General features: G+C 45.6%; 1 protein-coding gene and 1 pseudogene across 6 annotated transcripts in view; one reads left to right on the top strand and one right to left on the bottom strand.

Annotated features, from left to right (window-relative positions):
- The window catches only part of ATP11A (ATPase phospholipid transporting 11A), a 379,759-nt gene that overhangs the window by 97,793 nt on the left and 255,448 nt on the right, over positions 1-26,518 (top strand). For all 6 annotated transcript variants that reach the window (XR_010217495.1, XM_063953146.1, XM_063953148.1 and 3 more), the window contains exon 2: positions 21,582-21,704. Coding sequence is in view for 5 of the 6 variants with exons in the window: in XM_063953146.1 (XP_063809216.1) it covers positions 21,582-21,704 (123 nt within the window). In the remaining variant the exon portion in view is untranslated. The remainder of the gene's footprint in view (positions 1-21,581; positions 21,705-26,518) is intronic.
- On the bottom strand, positions 652-770 carry LOC135052943 (5S ribosomal RNA; annotated as a pseudogene).

Raw genomic sequence — 26,518 nt, 5'->3', positions numbered from 1 at the left:
CACCCAGTAATGCCCATTGGGCGATTCTCTGTGATGCACAGGACAGCTTCACAAATTCAAACAACATACTTTTCCAAAATACCAAGATTTTAGTGTCTTAAGTTATAGGCATACTTAACTATTTTTGAAAAAGCATTATAGGGAGATTGTGAAAGTAACACCTATCAGACATGACGTATACTTTGGCAACAAAGGAGAAAAGAAGACTCTTTTGTGGGTGCACTCTTAAATAATTTTAAAGTATTGAGAATAAGATAGTTAAAAAATAATTGAATTTTTATTCGTGTCATAAGATAAAACATGAAGTAGTTGGACACATAATAAAGAGAAAAAACACACAGAATAAGTCAATAATGCCAATATATATTGGATAATAATTGTGAGCTGTCTAGGTTGAATCAAGTCTACAATAAACAGTAAATCCACAAATTTAACTCCAAGATCTGCCTGCGGGAGAGAGATATGATATGAGCTGTACAAGAGTTACAATTGTTGCAATTAGTGGCAAAGGGAAATCCTCAATGCAGCTATCAAAAAATGGTATATCAGATTAGACCTACTGATTGTCTTGGAGGAGAGGAAAAGAGGAGAATATGATACAAAAGATGAATCTGCTATCAGAGTTAGACATGGAGCATGAACGGCCGAAAATTTCTACTACACCGAGTATTCCTCAAAAGTCTCCTACTTGAGTACTGACTCAGCCCAACACTGATTAGCTTCCAAGATCGGATGGGTTCGGGCGTTTCCAGTGTGGTATGATAGTAGAAAAAATACCGATAATCTTGTGCTCTAGAATCACTGATGAGAGTTCACGAATATTCTTGAGTGATGAGAGATCGTATGGGGCCCTGGGAGGAGAGCTAGGAAGGGGGATCTGCTGCCATCGTTAGACAGGGAAAACCCTGAATCAATGGTGAGAGTCCCGAAAGATAGTGAAAGTGAGCGAAACACAGAGACAGGTGGGCTGTGAGATTTTGTACAAGGGAACATTCAATTTTGAAGGTCTCTACATGTAAATTGAAATCTGTGTACAAAATATACTGATCATAGAGTACATATATATGCATATACTCCGTTGAGCAACGTGACAAAAAAATGACAATTATCCTCTCCCAATGAGGAACTGCGGTCTGTGTACAAAATGATAATTAGCTGTAAGTATCAGGTGATGATGAGGATATCAGGTACAGATACCAAATATTCGTAAATAAGGGGAGGATTGAGGACCTCATAAGCTTCCAAAGGTACAGGTTTTTTGCAAATGAATAAACATTTATGCACAATATATTAGATAAGATATGGATATCCAATGATGGTCTATGGAAGAGATGTACCAATAAATTAATTAATTAAGAGATATATATATATAGCAGTGGTAGTTCTTCTCTCCTAATAAAAGATTGCAACTGTAAGGGGAGCTATATATATACCCCCACCGTATAAGCAGAAAAAGGAAAACAATACTGTGGCCAGAATAAATATACTGGTCATAGAGTACATATATATGCATACACTCCGTTGAGCAACGTGACAAAAATTTTTACAATTATCCTCTCCCAATGAGGAACTGCGGTCACAAGATGATAACACTATAATAAAATCAACTATAGTGACTGGATATTAGAGTACTGTTGACAAACAATCATAATAGTAATCATGGGTGTCAATAATATAAAACACCCTTCTGGCGGAAACCAGCTGCAGCCTTAATAGGCAGATCCGTGATTGTTTTAATTGTCAGATACCAACGTGAGGCGGCTACATCAATACACAGGTAATGAGAACAGATATTACCCGTGAATGTGTCTGGGAGGATCGTAAGATGCCTCACAGTATAAGCGTGCTCTAGTTCGAGGGTGCTGGAAAGCCGTTGTGCTGTGACTGAGTCAGGTTCGTCCGAACATCAGATGCTGCACAGCGGACGTATCCTCCGGTTCAGAAGTTGCTGAGAGGCCGCTATCCTGGATGAAGCTGCGGCGCAGGCAGACAGTTGGAGATGTGGGTGGTCCCGGACAGCCCGGGGTCGGAAGACGCGTTTCGCCTGTTCGCCGAGCTTGGTCACTTCCTGTGGCGTGGTGGGCTCCTGCAGGTTTTTATCAGGATGAAGATCAGCAAGTGTCCAATCAGTGGGGGGGCGTGTCCCTCGCATTTAGGTTGCTGCACAGCCGTAGTCATTGTGCTTTAATCAATCATATTCTGACTTTAGCACGGAGTCCATCATATTAGAGATAGGAAAAAGAAGTAAAAGGTGTCTATTAATCATGGTAAAGAATAGTTAAAACCAAACGTAAAATTAACAAGAAGAACGACCAAATTAATTTGACAACATTAAGTAATGATTGTGCTATCATATTATAGATTTAATATGTGCACATAGTTAATATGAAAAAAATGAAGTATGCAAAAGATTATTTAGAAGGAAAAATGACAGAATTACAAACGCATTTCAAACAGGGGGCCACATGACCTTAAATAAATATAAATATAAAGATGAGGGTTTCTTGCGAGTGTGATATAAACTATACATAGGTTACATTTGGTAACGAAATAAATGAAAATAAAAAGGAAAGATGGTTTCTCATGATCTCGGGCAGAAAAGGTAACCATTAATAGGAACTATCTAAGTGAAGGTAATGGCTCTTATACTTTGACATCTGAGAGGCGTGCACTAAAAATGACTTGCCTCCAAATATAAATGAGCCCCAAAGTTAGTAAGATCTACTTGTTGAAGAAAAAACACTAATATTTTTCCAGATGTGTTCATGTTTTGTGTTTTACAAGAGGTTCCATATACTGTAAGTGGCCACAAGAAACCTTATTTAAAATGCATGTAGCCATAGGGATCATTGTGCCTTATAATCAATGCAGGGACATGGAACTGAGCCCATTTGAATGTATGTATCTGATGTATTTTTCGGGTGGTCTTCAGTATGCCGAATGTCGGGATCCCGGCGCACAGTATACCGGCGCCGGGATCCCGACACCCGGCATACCGACAGCTATTCTCCACGACCCCCCTGGAGGGAGAATAAAATAGCGTGGCGCGCCACCGTGCCTGCAGCGAGCCCGCAAGGGGCTCCTTTGTGCTCGCCACACTGTCGGTATGCCGGCGGTCGGGCTCCCGGCGCCGGTATGCTGGTAGCCAGGAGCCCGGCCGCCGGCATACCATACTACACCCGTATTCCCCCCCCCCCCCCCCCAAGTATTTAATGGCTGCATAATGCAATCGGAGATTGCTGGTCTATTCATGGAGTCAGGGAGATTGCTGCTATTTCAGTGAGTCTCCTGCAGAATGTGGCAGGGTAGGCAACTATGGTTATAGGGTAAGGCATTACTACTAAGTAATTAAGTTTTCATATAACAACAATTTCTTAACAGACCAGTTTAAAAAGAAAACTATTTTAAAAGCATGTGATGCACAGGACTTTATGTTAATTTTCTGGAGAATCACCCCACTGCACCATGCCTCACTTAGTAATATTCACAATGCCCCTTAAAATTGGCACTGTACCTAGTCCCGCTCATTGTCAAGGGTTGTTTCATGCTGCTGCTAGCCTGCTCCGTCCACTGCCACCACTACCGCCACATTCCTGGTACTGCTGTGCCATTGCCTGCTTTCTCCATCTGGACTCTTGTCTAAATGTCCCTCCCAAAATGTAGCCATCAAAACTGTACTCTCTCAGGCAGCGGCCATTTTCTGAGAGACTTTTTCACAGTATTCTATGCAGCCAGCCAGACCGCATAGAATACTGCACACCAAGAACCTCAAGTGCCTGGACATTAAGGGCCCGTTGGCACCTGTAGTCCTCCTGTATAGAAAATATTTAATAAATACAAGACACATGTTTAAAAAAAAGAAAAGAAAAAAGTTTATTATACATGGTCTTCACCTGGGGGCAGAAGCCCTTAAGCTCTTTTCCATGGCTGCTGCCTCCCTAGGGCTCCTGGCATCTGTCTCCTGCATCTTCACCTGGGCGACCTATTTTTCATGGCTGCCGCCAGCAGAACGTCACTGGATCTGCTGTCATCACTGAATGGGTAGCAGACATATGCGGCTGGGACACGGAGGAGGTGCAGGCGTTTAGTGGCGGTGAGATGCGGCAGAGGTGCGGGCATTAGCAACAGGACCGGATCCAAAATAATCCAGTCCCTGCCTTCCATTCTACAGTTTGGCAGTGGTACTAATTTAAAAAATGTCACTACAACGTAGTTTTTTTAAATTCAAGATGGCTCACCACGTCATCGCCCTGCCCCCCTGGCTGACTTATGTAAGTCTGCACGAGGCAACAGCTGGCAGTCCGCCACAGTTACATGTGATGAGATCAATGGCTGGGGAGGCCTCCCCTGACTGCACGTCCCTGTCCGGAACCGGGCATACGTATGTGTGTGCATTTCGGTTGTATACAGGGTTTCCATCAGAAAATGTGCAGCACAGTTCAAATGAGACAGATTTATCCCCCCCCCCCCCTTCCTCAACCTCCACCCCCCACTAACCCTGCTGCCCAGAGCAAGTGCATGCTATAAAGCCCCCAGCACAGTACCAAAGGGCACCACATACCTTATACATGCCTTTCATACATACCACTTGCCCCCAGGCTCTCCTTGCACTGTTTAGAGACTCCTCCAACCTTTCTTGCCCACGGGACACTGCTAAAATTGGGATGGTTGTGGGGTATGCTTCCTGTACAAAATGTAGGAGCATCCTAATATAATATAGAGAGTCTCCAATTGACCAATATAAAATACCATATCCCCAACCGGAATACATACGGGAGACCGGCAGAAGGGATGCCGTCTGTCACGATACCAACAGTGACATCCCAATAGCAAGTCTCCTTTGCGGGCTTGCTGCGTTCGCCATGCTACGTGCCCAGTGGCGAGCTTCACTCACCACAGGTTATATTCCCACTCGGGTGGTGGCATGGACCCACTACCCAAGTGAGAATACAGGATGTTGGGATTCCAGTGTCTGAACATCTGGATCCCGACAGGCGGTATATTAACCGGATTCCCACCCAACCATCCCTGTTTTGGTGGGACATCTCACTTTTTGGCTGCAGTGTCCTGTGGAGAAAAACGTAGGGTATGCACTCTCGCTCATCACTGCTTTGCATAGCAGAGCAGCAAATTATTAGATGCCGCGTGCATACGCGTGGCATCTAAACAGTGCCACGAAAGCCTGGGGGGACAGGCCAGCAGCTTGAGGAGTGCTGAGCATGCCTTCAGAGTGACCAGAAACGGCAGTGTGTTGCAAGGACATGCCCGCTTTTTTGTGTACTCTCTGAAGGTTCTAGGATATTGAGAGGTAAGCAATACAGAAAGCATCATAGTAATCATAAAAATAAGATTTTACTACCGTAAATCTATTTCTCGTAGTCCGTAGTGGATGCTGGGGACTCCGTAAGGACCATGGGGAACAGACGGGCTCCGCAGGAGACAGGGCACTCCAAGAAAGAATTAGGACTACTGGTGTGCACTGGCTCCTCCCTCCATGTCCCTCCTCCAGACCTCAGTCAAGGAAACTGTGCCCGGAAGAGCTGACAGTACAAGGAAAGGATTTTGGAATCCAGGGTAAGACTCATACCAGCCACACCAATCACACCGTATAACTCGTGATAAACTTACCCAGTTAACAGTATGAGCAACAACAGAGCATCAGACCAACCTGATGCAACCATAACATAACCCTTATGTAAGCAATAACTATATACAAGCATTGCAGAAGAAGTCCGCACTTGGGACGGGCGCCCAGCATCCACTACGGACTACGAGAAATAGATTTACCGGTAAGTAAAATCTTATTTTCTCTAACGTCCTAGTGGATGCTGGGGACTCCGTAAGGACCATGGAGATTATACCAAAGCTCCCAAACGGGCGGGAGAGTGCGGATGACTCTGCAGACCTGAATGAGCAAACACAAGGTCCTCCTCAGCCAGGGTATCAAACTTGTAGAATTTTGCAAAAGTGTTTGAACCCGACCAAGTAGCTGCTCGGCAAAGCTGTAATGCTGAGACCCCTCGGGCAACCGCCCAAGAAGAGCCCACCTTCCTTGTGGAATGGGCTTTTACTGATTTTGGAGGCGGCAATCCAGCCGCAAAATGAGCCTGCTGAATCGTGTTACAGATCCAGCGAGCAATAGTTTGCTTTGAAGCAGGAGCACCCAGCTTGTTGGATGCATATAGGATAAACAATGACTCAGTTTTCCTGACTCCAGCCGTTCTGGCTACATAAACCTTCAAAGCCCTGACTACCTCCAGTAACTTGGCATCCTCCAAGTCACGAGTAGCCGCAGGCACCACAATAGGTTGGTTCAAATGAAAAGATGACACCACTTTTTGGCAGAAAGTGCGGACGAGTCCGTAATTCTGCCCTGTCCATATGGAAAACCAGATAGGGGCTTTTATGTGACAAAGCCGCCAATTCTGACACACGCCTAGCCAAAGCTAAGGCCAACAGCATGACCACCTTCCACGTGAGATATTTTAACTCCACGGTTTTAAGTGGCTCAAACCAGTGTGATTTCAGGAAGCTCTACACCACGTTAAGATCCCAAGGTGCCACTGGTGGCACAAAAGGGGCTGAATATGCAGCACTCCCTTTACAAACGTCTGAACTTCAGGAAGAGAAGCCAGTTCCTTTTGAAAGAAAATGGATAGGGCTGAAATCTGGACCTCAATGGATCCCAATTTTAAGCCCAAAGTCACTCCCGACTGTAGAAAGTGAAGGAAACGGCCCAGCTGGAATTCCTCCGTAGGGGCATTCCTGGCCTCACACCAAGCAACATATTTTCGCCATATACAGTGATAATGCTTAGGCGTCATGTCCTTCCTAGCCTTTATTAGCGTAGGAATAACCTCATCCGGAATGCCATTTTCTGCTAGGATCTGGCGTTCAACCGCCATGCCGTCAAACGCAGCCGTGGTAAGTCTTGGAACAGACAGGGCCCCTGTTGCAACAGATCCTGTCTGAGAGGCAGAGGCCATGGGTCCTCTGTGAGCATTTCTTGCAATTCCGGATACCAAGTCCTTCTTGGCCAAACCAGAACAATGAGTATTGTTCTCACTCCTCTTTTTCTTACGATTCTCAGCACCTTGGGTATGAGAGGAAGAGGAGGAAATACATAAACCAACTGGAACACCCACAGTGTCACTAGTGCGTCCACAGCTATCGCCTGAGGGTCTCTTGACCTGGCGCAATACATTTGTAGCTTCTTGTTGAGGCGGGATGCCATCATGTCCACCTGTGGCAGTTCCCAACGACTTGTAATCTGTGTGAAGACTTCTTGATGAAGTCCCCACTCTCCCGGGTGGAGGTTGTGCCTGCTGAGGAAGTCTGCTTCCCAGTTGTCAACTCCCGGAATGAACACTGCTGACAGTGCTTTTACGTGATTCTCCGCCCCGCGAAGAATTCTGGTGGCTTCCGCCATCGCCACCCTGCTCCTTGTGCCGCCTTGGCGGTTTACATGAGCCACTGCGGTGATGTTGTCTGCCTGAATCAGCACCGGTTGGTAGCGAAGCAGAGGCTCTGCTTGACTTAGGGCGTTGTATATGGCCCTTAGTTCCAGGATATTGATGTGCAGACAAGCCTCCTGACTTGACCACAGACCCTGGAAATTTCTTCCCTGTGCGACTGCCCCCCACCCTCGGAGGCTTGCATCCGTGGTCACCAGGACCCAGTCCTGAATGCCGAACCTGCGACCCTCGATAAGGTGAGCACTCTGCAGCCACCACAGAAGAGACACCCTGGTCCTGGGGGATAGGGTGATCAGCCGCTGCATCTGAAGATGCGATCCGGACCACCTGACAGGTCCCACTGACAGGTCCTCGCATGGAACCTTCCGAAAGGAATGGCTTCGTATGACGCCACCATCTTTCCCAGGACTCGCGTGCATTGATGCACCGACACCTGTTTTGGTTTTAAGAGGCCTCTGACCAGAGTCACGAGCTCCTGAGCCTTCTCCCCCGGGAGAAAAACCTTCTTCTGGTTCTGGTCTGTGTCCAGTATCATGCCCAAGAAGGGCAGACGCGTCGTAGGAATCAGCTGCAACTTTGGAATATTCAGAACCCAGCCGTGCTGTTGCAACACCTCCCGAGAGTGAGCTACGCTGATCAGCAACTGCTCTCTGGACCTCGCCTTTATGAGGAGATCGTCCAAGTATGGGGTAAGTGTAACTCCTTGCTTTCGCAGAAGCATCATCATTTCTGCCATTACCTTGGTAAATATTCTCGGTGCCGTGGACAGACCAAACGGCAACGTCTGGAATGGGTAATGACAATCCTGTACCACAAATTTGAGGTACGCCTGATGAGGTGGATAAATGGGGACATGAAGGTATGCATCCTTTATGTCCCGAGACACCATAAAATCCCCCCCTTCCAGGCTTGCGATGACCGCTCTGAGCGATTCCATCCTGAACTTGAACCTTTTCAGATATATGTTCAGGAATTTTAAATTCAATATGGGTCAGACCGAACCGTCCGGTTTCGGTACTACAAACATGGTCGAATAATAACCCTTTCCCTGTTGAAGGAGGGGAACCTTTACCTTGACCACCACCTGCTGAAGATACAATTTGTGAATTGCAGTTAACACTGTTTACCTCTCGTGGGGGGAAGCCGGCAGGGCCGTCGGTGAGGGGGCATCTTCTCAAAGTCCAGCTTGCATCCCTGAGACACAATATCTATTGCCCAGGGACCTAACAGGGAGTGAAACCACTTGTGGCTGAACTTACGCAGGCGTGCCCCCACCGGGCCTAGCTCCGCCTGTGGAGCCCCAGCGACATGCGGTGGATTTTTGTAGAGGCCGGGGAGGACTTCTGTTCCTGGGACCTAGCTGTGTTGTGCACCTTCTTTCCTCTGCCCCCGCCTCTGGCAAGAAAGGACGCACCTCGGACTTACTTGTTTCTTTGTTCTAATGGTTGCATTTGATAATGTCGCGCTTTCCTAGGCTGTGCAGGAATATAAGGCAAAACAACAAAATTACCAGCTATAGCTGTGGAGACCAGGTCCGAGAACCCTTCTCCACACAATCCTCAGCCTTCCATATGCCTCTGAAGTCGGCATCATCTGTCCATTGCATATTCTACAGGACACGTCAAGCAGAAATCAACATAGCTTTGTCTCTAGGACCCAGTATACTCATGTCTCTTTGGGCATGTTTTAATATATATATATATATATATATATATATATATATATATATATATATATATATTGTGACAAGAACACTGGGATAGTGTTTGAGGGCAGGTATATTTGTCCCAGGTTCTTGTCTTACATGTTTTAGAAAATGTTAACTTCTAGGAAAAATGCTTTTTGTTCTGTCTGAACCTTTTCAGTTTACTGTAAAAGCTGGGTAAAGGCTCTGAGAGAGAGATAAGGCGAGTTCTAGACATTGGGCCCAGTTCGGGTCTTTGGCCTCACAGAGGGCTAATCAGGGTTTCAGCTGTGTAAGAGTGTTATAGTGCTTCTAACCTGATTAGTAGAGGCAGACTGCCTGGGAAGGCTGCAGGATCTGTGTGTGAGAGACACGTTTTCTGATGCAAGTAAGCTATACAGTATGTACTGAAGAACTCTGTGTTTTGTTTAGTGACAGTTAGGAATATCTTATGTTTAGTTAGTGCCGGACAGGCAAGGTATTTTTATTTTGGGGTTTGTTTTATTTTCTGTTTCAATAAAACTGGCCGGGGTCAGTTGTACCAGAAACTGGACTTGTGTTGTTCCTCAGCTGCTGCATGCGGCCATATTCCCCAGGAAAAGGCGCCTTGCACCCCTACAGTGTTACAACTTGGTGGAGAATGCGAGCACACCGTTCTGCGCATAAGTGAAAGCAGCAGCTTTGTGAGGCCTGCAGAAAACGGTGGTTTATGCAGATACAGCCCAGTGTGAAGTTACTGAGACTCACCCCTGAGGGTTTGAAATATGTCCTGGGTGAAAGCAGCTACAAAGCCGCCTGAAAAATCTGTCGACATGGAGGATCTGCTTAAAGCCTTGCTGCAAGCTACAGCGGCTCAGCAGGAGGCCAACCGACAGCAGCAGGTGGCAATGGAGGAAAATAGGAGACAACAGCAGGTGGCAATGGAGGAAAATAGGAGACAACAGCAGGTGGCAATGGAGGAAAATTGGAGACTACAGCAGGAGGCCAACAGACAGCAGCAGGTGGCAATGGAGGAAAATAAGAGACAACAGCAGGCAGTTGTTGATGAACTTTACAGGCAACAGCGTCAGGATAGAGAGGCCTTAGCAGAAGTGGTGCAGAGACTTGCAGCTCGGGTTGGAGATGTGGCCGTCAGTGCTCCAACCAGCTCTAGTTCTATACGGGCCAGTCGCTTCCTGCAGAAAATGACAGAGGCTGATGATGTGGAGGCCTATCTGACCACGTTTGAAAGGACTGCCGAGCGTGAGAACTGGCCGAAAGCACAGTGGGCCAGTCTGCTGGCACCTTTCCTGTCAGGTGAGCCCCAAAAAGCTTACTTTGATTTAAGCTCTGCTGAGGCTCGGGACTATGATAAACTAAAGACTGAGATCCTGACCCGCCTGGGAGTCACGCTGTCAGTACGAGCACAACGGGTGCACCGTTGGCTGTACGCCATGGAGAAGCCTCCGTGCTCCCAGATGCACGACCTTATTCAGCTAACAAAAAAATGGCTACAGCCAGAGACATTAACTGGTCCCCAGATGGTGGAAAGAGTCGTCATGGACCGCTACTTGAGATCTTTGCCCATGGTCCTGCGCAAGTGGGTGAGCCATGGAAACCCGGGTACTGCTGACCAATTAGTGGACATGGTAGAGAGGTATTTGGCAGCAGAGGAACTACTGATGACCACCCAGCAACCCATAGATCCTCGACAGCGCCCTTCAGTAAAGACTGGTAAGACTGTTCCGTGGGAAAACGTTGCTGGGCGGTTAAGAGAACGCAAGGCTGGAGAGACTGTAAACACTGGCCCTGGAAACAGGCCAATGGGGCTAGAACGGTCTATGCTGCCCAAACGGGTTGATAATCGTGTGATTAAATGTTTTAGGTGTGGTATGCCAGGTCATGTTATTGCCAATTGCCCAGTCACGCAAGAACCCATGCAATGTGATGCTGCCTTTGAATGTCGCAGAATGTCTTTCTTTGCTAGGTTAGCCTGTACTGTGGTACCTTCACCTGAGCTGGAAAAACAAATGTGTGATGTGTTCTTAGAGGGTAACCGGGTAGAGGCCTTGCTAGATTCAGGAAGTTTAGTTACCCTCGTGAAAGCTGGGTTAGTGAACCCCTTAAAGGTCCAGCAAATACCTATTGGGGTAACTTGCATACATGGGGATACCCAACATTATGCCACTGCTGAGGTGAATATAGAAACTTGTTGTGGGTCAGCAATAGTTAAAGTGGGACTGGTCCCTACCTTGGTGCATGAGGCCATAATAGGGAGGGATTTTCCTCATTTTTGGAAACTGTGGGAATCACGGTTATCTACAGATGTGAGAAGTAAAAAGCCAGTTGATAATACCGGTGATTTTATGGATGTACGTGGGTCTTCGGAACTTTCTGGCCCTTTGCCTTTTGCTAGTTTGGCTGGGGAAGTGACAGATGGGGAGTCCAGTGAGGACCCTCTTGCTGGGAACAGAGACATAGTAGTTAGAACGGAAAGCGTGCCTGACCTGGAGGTAAAGAAGGATCTGTTTGCGTCTGAACAGTTAAAGGATCCTACCTTAATAAAGGCTAGAGAGAATGTTAAGATTGCTAATGGGGAACCTGTGGTACCAGGTGACAGGGTTACGTATCCCCACATGGCCATCTGTAATGAGCTCTTGTACCACATTGTCAAAAGGGGTGAGGATGTGGTGGAACAGTTGGTAGTTCCCCAGCCTTATCGGAGAACGGTACTAGATTTGGCTCATAGTCACGTTACCGCAGGACATTTAGGGGCAGAAAAAACCACTGAAAGAGTTTTACAAAGGTTCTTTTGGCCAGGGGTTTATAAAGAAGTGTCTGAATATTGTTCTTCCTGTCCTGAATGCCAGTATCATGCCCCTAGACCCCATTTCAGGAGCCCACTAGTTCCCATGCCTATTATAGAGGTCCCGTTTGACAGAATAGCCATGGATCTCGTGGGGCCCTTGTTAAAGTCTGCTCGGGGCCATCAGTATATCCTGGTAATTATGGACTATGCCACTCGATATCCTGAGGCTGTCCCTTTACGCACTATCACAACCAAGGCGATAGCTAGGGAGCTGGTGCAGGTATTTAGTAGAGTGGGAATACCAAAAGAAATTTTGACTGACCAAGGTACTCCATTTATGTCAAGGATCATGAAAGAATTGTGCAAGTTATTTAAGGTCACTCACCTCAGGACGTCCATCTACCATCCCCAAACTGACGGGTTGGTGGAAAGGTTTAATAAAACATTAAAAAGTATGTTAAAAAAGGTTGTTGAGAAGGATGGGAAAAACTGGGATTGTTTGTTGCCCTACTTGTTAATGGCCATCAGAGAAGTTCCTCAGTCCTCTACGGGGTTTTCTCCATTTGATTTGTTGTATGGTAGACACCCCAGAGGGCTGTTGGATATTGCCAAAGAGACGTGGGAAGGACAGCCCACTCCTTATAGAAGCGTTATTGAGCATGTGACACAAATGCAGGATAGGATTGCAGCCGTGGTACCTGTTGTCAGAGAGCACATGGAACAGGCCCAAAGTGCTCAACAGAGGGTCTATAACCGGAGTGCCAAGATACGGGAATTTGCTCCTGGAGATAGAGTTCTTGTTTTGGTACCCACTGTGGAAAGCAAATTCCTAGCTAAATGGCAGGGTCCATTTGAGATTAGGGAAAAAGTGAATGAGGTTAATTACAAAGTATACCAGCCGGGAAAGAGAAAACCCGAACAGATCTACCATGTTAACTTAATCAAACCCTGGAAAGATAGGTTGTCTCTGTCAGCGGAGCCTTGCCCTTCGGTGTCTTCACCCCGGTTGCTTCCCGCAGTGAAGGTGTCAGAGACATTATCAGCTGATCAGAACAATCAGGTTAAAGAATTTCTCATCCAAAATAGGGAGGTATTTTCAGAGCTGCCTGGCCGAACGACCATAATAAAACATGACATTGTCACAGAACCAGGGGTCAGGGTTCATTTAAAGCCATATAGGATTCCTGAAGCTCAGCGAGAAGCTATTTCTAAAGAAGTTAAAACCATGTTAGAACTTGGAGTCATAGAGGAGTCTAACAGTGAGTGGTCCAGTCCCATAGTGCTCATCCCGAAGCCCGACGGTAGCATACGCTTCTGTAATGACTTTCGTAAGTTAAATGAGGTGTCCAAGTTTGACGCATACCCCATGCCCCGTGTGGATGAGCTTGTAGAAAGGCTGGGAACAGCCAGGTTTCTCACCACATTGGACCTGACCAAAGGTTACTGGCAAATACCTTTATCTGATAGCGCCAAAGAAAAAACAGCCTTTTCGGTTCCGGAGGGGCTGTACCAGTATAAGATGTTACCCTTTGGGTTGCATGGGGCTCCAGCAACCTTTCAACGGGCGATGGATAAAATTTTGAGGCCCCATAGAAAATATGCAGCTGCCTATTTGGATGATGTGGTAATTCACAGTAAAGACTGGGGGTCCCATTTGGTTAAAGTACAAGCAGTACTGGACTCAATCAGAGAGGCAGGGTTAACTGCTAACCCAAAGAAGTGCTGCCTCGCAATGGAGGAGGTCAAATACTTGGGCTTCACCATAGGCAGAGGTCTGATTAGGCCCCAATTGAATAAAGTTGATGCTATTCAAAACTGGCCTCGTCCAGTGAATAAAAAACAGGTAAGGGCTTTTTTGGGAATTACTGGGTACTATAGACGGTTTATTCCCAATTTTGCGACCACAGCGGTGCCGTTGTCAGACCTTACCAAAGGGAAGCAGTCAAATGTGGTGAAATGGAACCCTGATGCAGAAAAGGCGTTCCAAGCGTTAAAAGTGGCTTTGTGTTCACAACCGGTGTTGATAACGCCAGATTTTTCAAAAGAATTTGTGGTACAGACAGATGCCTCAGAGGTAGGGATAGGTGCTGTGCTGTCCCAAACCAGAGATGGGGACGAACACCCTATCATTTATTTGAGTAGGAAACTCAATGAGCATGAAAAAAGGTATGCCATTGTGGAAAAGGAGGCTTTGGCCATTAAGTGGGCACTAGATACCTTGAGATATTACCTCTTGGGTAGACAATTCAGACTAGTGACGGATCATGCCCCTTTAAAATGGATGTATGTAAATAGAGGCAAGAATGCTCGGGTAACTAGATGGTTTCTAGCGTTGCAGGATTTTAAGTTTACTGTTGAACATAGACCGGGAACACAATTGGCCAACGCAGATGCATTGTCTCGCATCTTCTGTTTGGGGGCTACAAGTGTTCCGGCCCCTAGGTCGAAACAGGGGAGGGGGATATGTGACAAGAACACTGGGATAGTGTTTGAGGGCAGGTATATTTGTCCCAGGTTCTTGTCTTACATGTTTTAGAAAATGTTAACTTCTAGGAAAAATGCTTTTTGTTTTGTCTGAACCTTTTCAGTTTACTGTAAAAGCTGGGTAAAGGCTCTGAGAGAGAGATAAGGCGAGTTCTAGACATTGGGCCCAGTTCGGGTCTTTGGCCTCACAGAGGGCTAATCAGGGTTTCAGCTGTGTAAGAGTGTTATAGTGCTTCTAACCTGATTAGTAGAGGCAGACTGCCTGGGAAGGCTGCAGGATCTGTGTGTGAGAGACACGTTTTCTGATGCAAGTAAGCTATACAGTATGTACTGAAGAACTCTGTGTTTTGTTTAGTGACAGTTAGGAATATCTTATGTTTAGTTAGTGCCGGACAGGCAAGGTATTTTTATTTTGGGGTTTGTTTTATTTTCTGTTTCAATAAAACTGTCCGGGGTCAGTTGTACCAGAAACTGGACTTGTGTTGTTCCTCAGCTGCTGCATGCGGCCATATTCCCCAGGAAAAGGCGCCTTGCACCCCTACAGTGTTACAATATATATATATATATATATATATATACACATACTAGGGTCTCAATCTCTGCTGATAAGGTACCTGTCCACTCTGCCCCAGCGCTATAAACCCATGCGGACACAATCGCCGGTCTGAGTAGTGTACCAGAATGTGCACGCTATCTGCAGGATCCCTGAGAATAGCTGTTACGACAGGTTACCTTTTGGGCAAACGTGACACCCTAGGGGAAGATTCCCATCGTATCCTGGCCCTAGTGGGGAAAGGATACTGCCTGAGAATTCTTTGTGGGAAACTGCAGTCTCTTGTCTGGAGATTCCCGCTCTTTTTCCTCATGAGAGGAGGGAAATTTACCTCAGCTTTCTTCCCCTTAAACATGTGTACCCTTGTGTCAGGGACAGATGAGTCATCAGTGATATGCAAATCATCTTTTATTACAATAATCATATATTGAATACTTTTCTGCCATTTTGGCTGTAACTTTGCATTATCGTAGTCGACACTGGAGTCAATCTCCGTGTCGACATCAGTGTTTATTATTTTGGATAGTGAGCATTGAGAGACACTGAAGGTCTCTGCGACAGAGGGACAGACATGGGTAGATTTCCTGTCTGTTCTCTAATCTTTTGTGCAATAAATTCACCTCAGCACTTAATTACACATATCCAACAGGTGTCGGCGTTGTCGACGGAGACACTTTCACACACATTTGCTCTATCTCCTCCTTAGGGGAGCCTTTTACCTCAGACATGTCGACACACACGTACCGACACCACACACACAGGGGATGCTCTATTTGAAGACCGTTCCCCCACAAGGCCCTTTGGAGAGACCGAGAGAGAGTATGCCAGCACACACCCCAGCGCTATATGACCCAGGAATCGCACAGTAACTTAGTGTTAACCCAGTAGCTGCTGTATATATTGTTTTTACGCCAAATTTATGTGCCCCCCCTCTCTTTTCACCCTCTTCTATCGTGCTTCTGCAGGGGAGAGCCTGGGGAGCTTCCTCTCAGCGGAGCTGTGGAGAGAAAATGGCACTGGTGAGTGCTGAGGAAGAAGCCCCGCCCCCTCAGCGGCGGGCTTCTGTCCCGCGATTTTGTGTAAAATAATGGCGGGGGCTCATGCATATATACAGTGCCCAGCTGTATATATGCTCTATTTTGCCAGGAGGTACTCAATTGCTGCCCAGGGCGCCCCCCCCTGCGCCCTGCACCCTACAGTGACCGGAGTGTGTGGGTTAGTGTGGGAGCAATGGCGCACAGCTGCAGTGCTGTGCGCTACCTCATATGAAGACAGGAGTCTTCTGCCGCCGATTTTGATGTCTTCTTGCTTCACTCGCCAACTTCTGTCTTCTGGCTCTGTGAGGGGGACGGCGGCGCGGCTCCGGGAACGGACGACCAAGGTTGAGTTCCTGTGTTAGATCCCTCTGGAGCTAATGGTGTCCAGTAGCCTAAGAAGCGCAACCTATCCGCAGTTAGTAGGTTTGCTTCTCTCCCCTCAGTCCCACGTAGTAGAGAGTCTGTTGCCAGCAGATCTCTCTGAAAATAAAAAATCCTAATAAAATACTTTCTTATTAGCAAGCTCAGGAGAGCTCACTAAAGTGCACCCAGCTCTGACCGGGCACAGATTCTAACTGGTGTCTGGAGGAGGGACGTGGAGGGAGGAGCCAGTGCACACCAGTAGTCCTAATTCTTTCTTGGAGTGCCCTGTCTCCTGCGGAGCCCGTCTGTTCCCCATGGTCCTTACGGAGTCCCCAGCATCCACTAGGACGTTAGAGAAACATTGTTAGCATCACAAGGACCGCTGCAGCATACAGTGAGCATCCTAGTGGCCACATGCAATATAGAGCAAGTTTTTGTGCCTTCTATATATACAGAGAGCATCCTAGTGATATATTATATCTATTAGGGATACGGTCATTAGGTCAATCGCTATTGGTCGACAAGGTTTCTAGGTCGACGTGGTCACTAGGTCGACATGGAAAAAGGTCGACATGAGTTTTTCAAATTTTTCCCCATTTTTTTAACTTTTTCATACTTAACGATCCACGTGGACTACAATTGGGAACGGTAACCTGCGCCGAGCGCAGCGAGGCACCTTGCCCAACGTATTGGCGAGCGAATTGAGCCATGTGAGGGGACACGGTGCACTAATTGGGGTTCCCGGTCACTCTATGAAGAAAACGACACAAACCCCCCCCCCCCATTAAAAACTTATGTCGACCCTTTTCCATGTCAACATAGATCATGTCGACCTGGTGACCAGGTCGACCCAGAAACCCTGTCGACCTAATGCATATCGACCAATAGTGGACGACCTAATGCATGTCGACCCAATGACCCATACCCATCTATTATATTCGTACAGTGGCATCTCTAATACATTAGATAGGACAGAGCAGCAGACACAGTATACCGATCTTTTTATACTACTAGAATGCCAGCTCTATCCTCCCACTCAACTACTGAAAGTTAACACTGGCTTTATTTATTTATTACATAAATGCAACATAAAGTGAGTTTAACAGTTTGTTGACACATAAACTTTGGTTACTCTTCTTCATCTTTACCTTTTTATTTTGAATTCTACAGAGGTATATAATACATAATAATAATTATGCTTCTTTAGGGACTGATGTATGGCTGTATCTTAGTCTGCCAAACACAGTGTGCACAAGAGACCCACACACAGACCCACAAGTAGTGCCACACATCTCCTGCCATGATCTGAGAGATGTAATGAATAGGATCTGCAGGTATTTGCTGCACAGCTTCAACTCCCACTTACTGTCTCAAAGCAAGGGTGCCACATCTTTAACTCTTTAATTGCTGGACAATAGCCTGTTTAACTTTTATGACAGCTGGAAGAAGCGCTGGTCCCTGAGGAAGACTGGGTGAAGCAAATACTGCAGCGCTAGGCCGGCCTTGTTGGAGGGGCCCAGTGGGTGCCCAGTTTATTTGCTGAGAGAAACTGATGTCCCTCTCTGTGGGACATTTGTCTCCACATGTGACCGAACAGGCATCACTGGCAATAACCAATTGTACTCACATATTCAAACATTATCTGCATGTCCATGGAACTGCAGCCTACAGCATGCGTTGTTGGATGTGAGTGTAGATAAGCCTGTTTTCAGATGTGTTTTTTGCACCAAGAATAGGCTAGTGCAAATGCGCACCGAGGATGACTTGTAGCAGATCAAACATATGGATAGTGAGCGGGTATACCGCAAGATGATTTCAGATCTACATTCATGTAAATATACACATTTCTATGTGCACAATCCGGGAGCAATTACAGCAGATATATGTTCAACTCGGTGTCAGGCCCAAAATCTTTAAGACATAATGTTTCGGGAAGCAGAGCCCAGGGTGAAAACTAGGTTAATGTTCGAAACACTCTTGTTTGTAAAATGATCTGGACTGTGTACATAAAATAGCTCTTATATTGTTAACACTTAACCGCCTCACACCCCCACAAACAGCTGCCAGACTTTCATGTCCTCTGTCGGCTCCAGCCGGATGAAGCGCCACGGTCACGCTGCAGTGATGTAGCCTCAGTTCTTTGTTTCTCTGTGGCTCCCAGTCCCAATCCTCACCTGTCACTGTGCTGGTGCCACTCCTCTGTCGTCTGTCAGTGAGCTGTGCCTGGTGAGGATCATGACATATTGCGACAGCATAACCCGGGTGATAGAGAAGGCAGAATTGCCTATCATGACACAGGCTACTGGGACACCAAACAGAAGCAGCAGAAAGAGTTACAGTACGAAGTATCATTCCCACAGTCCCTGTGGGGTGGAATGCTTGGCAGGGGCTCCCGGGAACTCACTGTGGTCTTGACAGTGAGGTGGAGTACCTGCGTGTTTGTGGGCCTCCCCTCCTCCACCTTCCCTAACTCGAAGCCCTTTGATTTCACCCAGAATATTAATTTGACAATCTCGATGGAGCTGGTGACTGAGCCGTTCAGTAGTTGTACAATGAGCTAATATTACTAGGGGGTGGCGGTTTTAGTCTTCCTGGATTCCTCATAACTCCTGAGGCAGCAGTCCTGGAAGTGGTGGTACATGTCTGGATCACTCTCCATGGTCTCCCAGAGCAGCCTGGATGCAGTGTCAGTGTATCAGACAAGATGGCCACTTGCTGTGGGCGGTAGAGACTGCCACATCTTGGGTTGGTGGGGGGTCATGTGAGGCAGCAGTCGGTGGGGTAATAGACTACAGCGCTTCGGACATTTGCCCTGGCAGCCCGTCACTTGAGCTGCCTCTATTTTATGATCTTGAACACAATTTAAATTAAATGAGTGTCCAATTTTTTTTATCTAAAAAAATGGGAATCGTAAGTGGGATAGGTTTCTATAATCATTTTTCTTTATTGTGCATACTAAAGGAATTTAGGGGTAAATGTCTTTCTGGTCAGTGTGTATTTCAGGTCACATCAGTGCCATGTTTTTGGTCCTGTTGGAGAAAGAGTGCTATATAAATAAAATTGTTATTATTATTGGGTTTTTTTTATTTGTAGATCAGAATTCTGCGATCTGTACTTTAATCTTGATTGAGATTATGTCACTATTGTCTTCCTATATTTTGATATTTGTAACATTTTGCATAAAGATATGCCTTAATCTTTAATTATGCTATGAAGAGAGTGGTGTATGTTGGGCACATAATATAAATATTTTATTACATGATGGAACAAATGCCCTTTTTTCTTTGTTGCTAAGTATGTGTGATATGTAACTAGTGTATGAAATCTATAGACATGTACATATTTGTGTTTTGATCTTTTGATTTCGGGAATTAATTTTTTTTTATATCCGCAAACTGTGCTATAACTGGCCTTTCTAATTTCTCATTAAAACAATAGTTTCTTAAGACTCTTATTACTGTATAATTTTTCTAACCGCTCCTGTAACATACGCTCTCCATTGTCAGACAGCAATCCAATTACGTTATCATTTAGTCAATTGTGATAAATTTGTCTGTAGTTTGCTACATTATTTTTCCTTGTGATATAATGTAATGGATTGTAAACATTTTTATATAAATTGAATTATTTACGTCAGTTTTTTTTCATGTGTATTGAACCTTAATGTTTCCTTTGGTTCAGTGCTCACGCTGGGATTGCTTTATGATGATAACTGATATGCACTTTTTGTCTGACTAGCTCCCAGAAAGCATTAGATTAAGAACATTAATTTCTTGTTTACAAGCACAAGACAGTCAGGTCAAAGGGGCATGTCTGTTCTGATATTCTGTGCAGGGTAATTTGAGCATTGTGTCTGCTTTCCCTTTTTCAATTGTTATAGTACACTGACAATATGTTATATTGTAATTAGAAACATGCGTATCTAGTACACATGCTGGTAGCCGGGCCCTTTTTAACGTTTCTCTTATAGACTGTACATGATTGTAATGCAGCATTGCAAAATGGTTTTTACATTATCAATAGCTCTTTTCACCATAAACATTAAGTCCAGTTCTACTTCTCTTTAAGCAAAAAGAAGAAATCATAATTACCCAGATTTTCTTAAGTGATTTTTATATGCTCTTATCCAAGCTATTATTTGTGTATTAACCGTTTCTTATATAGCTCAGCAAATTCCGTTGCGCTTTACAACTGGAGACAGTGATAAAACAAAATAGAGTAATAACAGTCATAGAGGTAGGAAGGCCTTGCCTGCAAGCTTACAGTCTATAGAGATAAAGTTTCTAGACCATAGGTTCTCAAACTCTGTCCTCAGGACCCCGTACAGTGCATGTTTTCCAGCTCTCCTCACAGAATTACAAGTGAAATAATTAGCTGCACCTGTGGATCTTTTATGTGACAATGAGAAATGAAAATACATGTGCACCTGTTAGGTGACCTGGAAAATGTAATCTATTTGGGGTTCTGAGAACCAAGTTTGAGCCTATGTTCTAGGCCATTTAAAAATAATAATAATAAAAAAAAAAAAAAAATATATATATATATATATATATATATATATATATATATATATATATATTTGAGCTTCACTAGACCACCATCACTCAACACCAAAGAGGGGCACTTAATGTAAAATCTAACCTATAGATAACTTTATATTCCAGACATATTTATTGTTGTTGCTCTTATAAAACAGAAATAGTTGCTGTATCAGAGCTATTGTATTTAATGCATGAATGCTAGTGAAACTTTTTTTATTTCCAGTTAAAAAATAAAAACGCACTAAAAAAAATTGGGAGATAGCTTAATTGTGTAAACACAGTTATGTCTGACATCCCGACTCTCCCCACCCCCCTCCCCACAATTTTTTTTTTTTTTTATGCAACCATCCCGATTTAAGTAGCAAAACTTATCAATTACTGTACCTCAATATGTGAATATTGATAGGCAGGATCCTACAGTTTGTAATACTACAAACTTATTTTTTGTACTTTACACTAATGAATTCTGCTGATTTTGTTGCATTAACTGAACAAAGGAAAAATAGTGAGAACAGTTGGCTTTATTTACATTGTTTATGATTACAAGTATAAAGTCTTACTATTGTTAGCTTAGATAAAGCTTAATATACCTTTTATAACCACTGTAAAGACTTTGCAATAACAAGGTAATGAAATAATCCCTCTGTGTTTTCTAGTGTGCTGGGAAAGAAAACTGGGTCGACAATCGCACTGTTTATGTTGGACACAAAGAGCCTCCTCCAGGTACTGAAGCTTACATTCCTCAGAGGTATCCAGATAACAGGATAGTCTCCTCAAAGGTAAGAGTGTTTACTAATTTCCAGCAAGTCACTTGCGTAGTTACCTGGCTGGAGCCTTCCATAGATACAGCTGTATTTACCTAGTGTTTATGTTCTTACACCTGTGTGCTAAACACTTCTGGAACAGAAATTGCAGCTCAGGTTTTTTTTGTTGTTTTTTTTTTTCCATATATTGTACAGTTGTATGCTTTGAGGAGAATTGTGGTATGCCAAAAAAAAAAAAAGAGCAACTAAGGTCACATCTTCCTATGTTCTCATTCAGGTATGCTTGCAAACAGTCCTGCATCCATTCAAGTCATTAGACTTCGGGGCACAGCTGAATCATGATAAAAACTGGAGCAGGGACTAATTGGGAACTAAAAGTGGCTCTGGAAAATTTAATGGGGGCACCGAATCAACTGTAGGCGAACCAACACCAAAGTGAGCAGGATTATTACATCACTATACTTGGTGACATCCAACCATCCAACTGACCAACTTGGCTGTTCATCTAAAGTGGTTCTCCACACACCTACTTTTACCAACTTTTTCTTTGCACTGCACCGACTCGGTATTACACTAGCTTCCAGGACGTAGTAGTCCCAGAACCAAGGGGCAACATTACAGTAACCGAATGGTACATTTTATTATTGAAGAGTACTTTCTGTGGCACCCACTCAGTATCTAGCGACAAGTCTTTTGCCACCATACTATTACACTTAAGTACAATTGCTGCCTGTTAGGTTCCTTCTCTCATTTCCCCCCTGTTCAGCAGCCTTACAGAGGTGCAGGGTATGCGGTGCCCTGGTGGCATGCCGAGTCGAATAGCAATGGCAGACATGATGGGGTCCATTACAAATGAAACAGACGGTGTACCCAATGACCACCTCACCCCCTGCCACTTATCCAGTTGATGCTGAGTTGTTCCATGGGTCCCTGACATGTGCCACCACATACCCCCAGATCTACCTACATGCTCACAGACATCCCACATGCCCTATGCTTGCTTTTTAGACACACACAGGTAAAAAAAGGACCCAGTATCTGCAGGTCACCTCGGTCACCCCTGTCCACTGCCCCCTCGTGTCTTATTATACCTACCCCCCTTTTTCCCAGTCCTCTTCATTCCCATAGCTATGGCAAACACCTGCACGGCACATCTAATGTGAGAGTTGGGGCACGAGCTGTGCATGTCAGGTGTGACATGCATTTACCACAGCCACATTTAATTTATATCAAGATCAAACTTTAGAATAATATATATATAAACATATTCTATAGTGTATTTGACCTCTATATATTTATATATTCACATACATAAAATAAAATAGTTAACAAAATTCAACTTACCTGTCATTACTTAGGTGAATTATGTGGTGCTTCACATGGTCTTGCTTCAGTTTGTCTTCGCCACTGATGGTAGCCGCCAGCCATAGTGGGGTGCGGGAGGCAGAGGCACACATGCTGAGTTAGCAGAGGTCAGAGGCGTAGCTGGGGTTTTTGGAGCCCAGGGCAAGATGGAAAATGCCCCCCCCCCTCCCCCAAAAAAAAACAGCAAAAGAAGCATGTGCGCGCGCCAGAAGGGGTGTGGCCACTGAAAATGGCCCACAGTGCCAGTTACATTGCCCCACAGTGCCAGTTACATTGCCCCACAGTGCCAGTTACATTGCCCCACAGTGCCAGTTACATTGCCCCACAGTGCCAGATACATTGCCCCACAGTGCCAGATACATGCCCCACAGTGCCAGATACATGCCCCACAGTGCCAGATACATGCCCCACAGTGCCAGATACATGCCCCACAGTGCCAGATACATGCCCCACAGTGCCAGATACATGCCCCACAGTGCCAGTTACATTGCCAGATACATTCCCCCACAGTGCCAGTTACATTGCCCCACAGTGCCATGCCCCACCAGATACATGCCCCACTGTGCCAGATACATGTCCCACTGTGCCCAACTGTGCCAGATACATGCCCCACTGTGCCAGTTACATTGCCCCACTGTGCCAGTTACATTGCCCCACTGTGCCAGTTACATTGCCCCACTGTGCCAGATACATTGCCCCACTGTGCCAGATACATTGCCCCACTGTGCCAGATACATCGCCCCACTGTGCCAGATACATCGCCCCACTGTGCCAGATACATCGCCCCACTGTGCCAGATACATCGCCCCACTGTGCCAGATACATCGCCCCACTGTGCCAGATACATCGCCCCACTGTGCCAGATACATCGCCCCACTGTGCCAGATACATGCCCCACTGTGCCCCACTGTGCCAGATACATGCCCCACTGTGCCCCACTGTGCCAGATACATGCCCCACTGTGCCAGATACATGCCCCACTGTGCGGTCCCCCCCGGTCACTCACCGCCTGTTGTGTCTGTGAGGGGAGGAGAGCGCAGCGCCTCTCCTTCCCCTCACCGCTCCCGGTCTCTGGCGGCTGTGTGGCGCCGGTTCGCCAGCCAATCAGGAGCCGGTCCGCAAGCTCTGATTGGCTAACGCCGGAGACTGGACACACGCAGCGCTGCTAGTGCTCTGGCGGCGGTGAGGGGAGGGAGAGACGCTGCGCTCTCCTCCCTTACATTTCGGCGTGATGGGGGCGAGTGTGGCATGATGCCCTGGCCGCCGGCGGTGCCCCCCTCTCCTGGGCCTGCCAAGGCGCCCAGGGCATGTGCCCCACTCACCCTACCCTTGTTACGCCTCTGGCAGAGGTACAGATGGGAAAGGGGCAGAGGCAGACATGGGTGGTGTGTGTGTGTGTGTGTGTGTGTGTGTGTGTGTGTGTGGGGAGGGGGGGGCACAAATGGAGATGGTAGCAGATGTACAGAAGGCAAAGGGGACAGAGGCACAGAGGGGAGAAGTGGCAGAGTCACAAATAGAGGGGACAGAGGCACAGCTGGAGGATTTGGCAAAGGTGTAGATGGGAAAGGGTGCTAAGGCATAGAAGGGGAGGAGCAAACACACAAGCAGAGGAGGAGGGTAGGAGCAGAGGGACAGCTGAGGTACTTGTTCTGAGTGCCTCTGTCTAGTCCAGCCAGGGGAAGCAGGGGGAGAGAGAGAATGGAGGAGCTGTAGGAGACCCGGGGGCGGGGCAGCATGTGGAGAGTCAGTCAGGAGAGGAAAATTAACTAGTACAGACTGAAGTCCCCTGGGATGGGGGGACACACAAACCCCATGCACCCTTCTTATACTTGGATCTAATGATCAAAGACTAACAGATGGGCTGCTGGTGATCCCAGCCCCAAGCTGCTTCTGGTTCACAAACCGACATCTGCCTGTGAGTGAGAAGCAGGCTGCAGCCACAACCATCAGTGCCAGTGGGCACCTGTCAGTGTTACTTCCTGTACCCACCTTACCCCTGTGAGTCTTCAGGTGAATCCAGCTGCTCTTAGCTGAGTCAACTCAACCTGCCACCCACCTCGTAAATCAGCCCAACCTATCAGCACAGCTGGCTGACTGACTTTGATAACACTATGCAGCCCCCTCAGCTCCGCCTGCCACCAGAATCATCAGTCGGCCCAACCCCTTAGCTCATTTGGCTGGCTGACTACTTAAATATCTGAATGACACCACACTTCTGTTCTTCTCACTATTACAGACCACCTGTCGCTTAACGCGGGCGGACCTTAATAAACTCAATGGCCAATCCGCGCCTGGACAGGAATAGGATATTATCACTGGGAGGAGGGGGAGGGTGGTTATGTTGGAGTAGACAATCCTCTTAAAACCTTTTATATTTTTTAGACACCGTTACTTGTACCTAGGATTGTTTGAGTAATCCCTCTAGCTATCCTCTTGCCTCACTGCAAGGCTTAATGTTCTGCTATTAGCCATTGCCTGATCTACACCCTTTCTTGGGCTGTAAGTACATCAAGGCACTCAGGAGAAAGCATATAATCCATCTCAACTGAGAGAGAATCTTAACACATGCACAACGATGTAGTCAAGGTTCTCATACCTTGGTAAAATGTCTGAATTGCAATTGTTAGTCTCCTCTCTTATCAGCAGTTTCCTAAGGCTTATAGACAGGAAGTGACGTGTGCCTAAGAAAATAAATCTTCCCCTGAGATAACTGCTTTATGTCACACATCTTCATTTCTTACAGGCCCATGAACTTTTATATAGGTTATTGAATACTATCATTATCTGTAAGAAATCTTGTAATTTTGGGGTGAGCAGTTTTCTAAAAAATATTTTAGGCGTTTGTCATTAAAATAAAATAAAAAAGTCTTAATTAAAATAAATAAATAAAAATGACTAAAATTATATTTAATTTATAGTATAATTTCTTTTATGGCTGTTACCTAATCCATGCCATTTGTAAGCTCTGTAATTAGTGCAATTGTTGATTAAGTAATTTGCGTTGTCCAGTGTTTTGTTAATGAGCTGTTTTTTTATTTAAGCTAATGAAGGCAGGCACAGCTGTGCGCTCAGCTGATTGCAGCACTGCTATTAAGTACTGTAGCCATGCATAGGTAATGAGAAAATCACCGTATTCTCACTATTATTTTTCCATCCAACAGGGATAAAATAGATGTTTATTGCATTAAGTAATCACATTTACTTTGAAAAAATGTAATTTGTACAGTAATTCATTTATTGCTAAGAACTTTTCATGCAGGCATCCTCTAATGTTATGATCTGGCTCACTCAATTCTGCCTTAATGAAGTAGTAATACTCATTTATTAACATTAAGACCATATGGTTCACCTTGTATTGTGCGTTTGCATTAACTGAAATTAGAAGTCTATAATGAAATGATAACATGATTTTAAAAAATGATTTAAGATTGATGTAGAGGGCAAGTATCTAAAGTATGTTAACA

This window comes from Pseudophryne corroboree, chromosome 2, assembly GCF_028390025.1.
Source record: "Pseudophryne corroboree isolate aPseCor3 chromosome 2, aPseCor3.hap2, whole genome shotgun sequence".
Classification (NCBI taxonomy): Eukaryota; Metazoa; Chordata; class Amphibia; order Anura; family Myobatrachidae; genus Pseudophryne; species Pseudophryne corroboree.
This window is presented reverse-complemented; position numbering and strand designations above follow the sequence as displayed.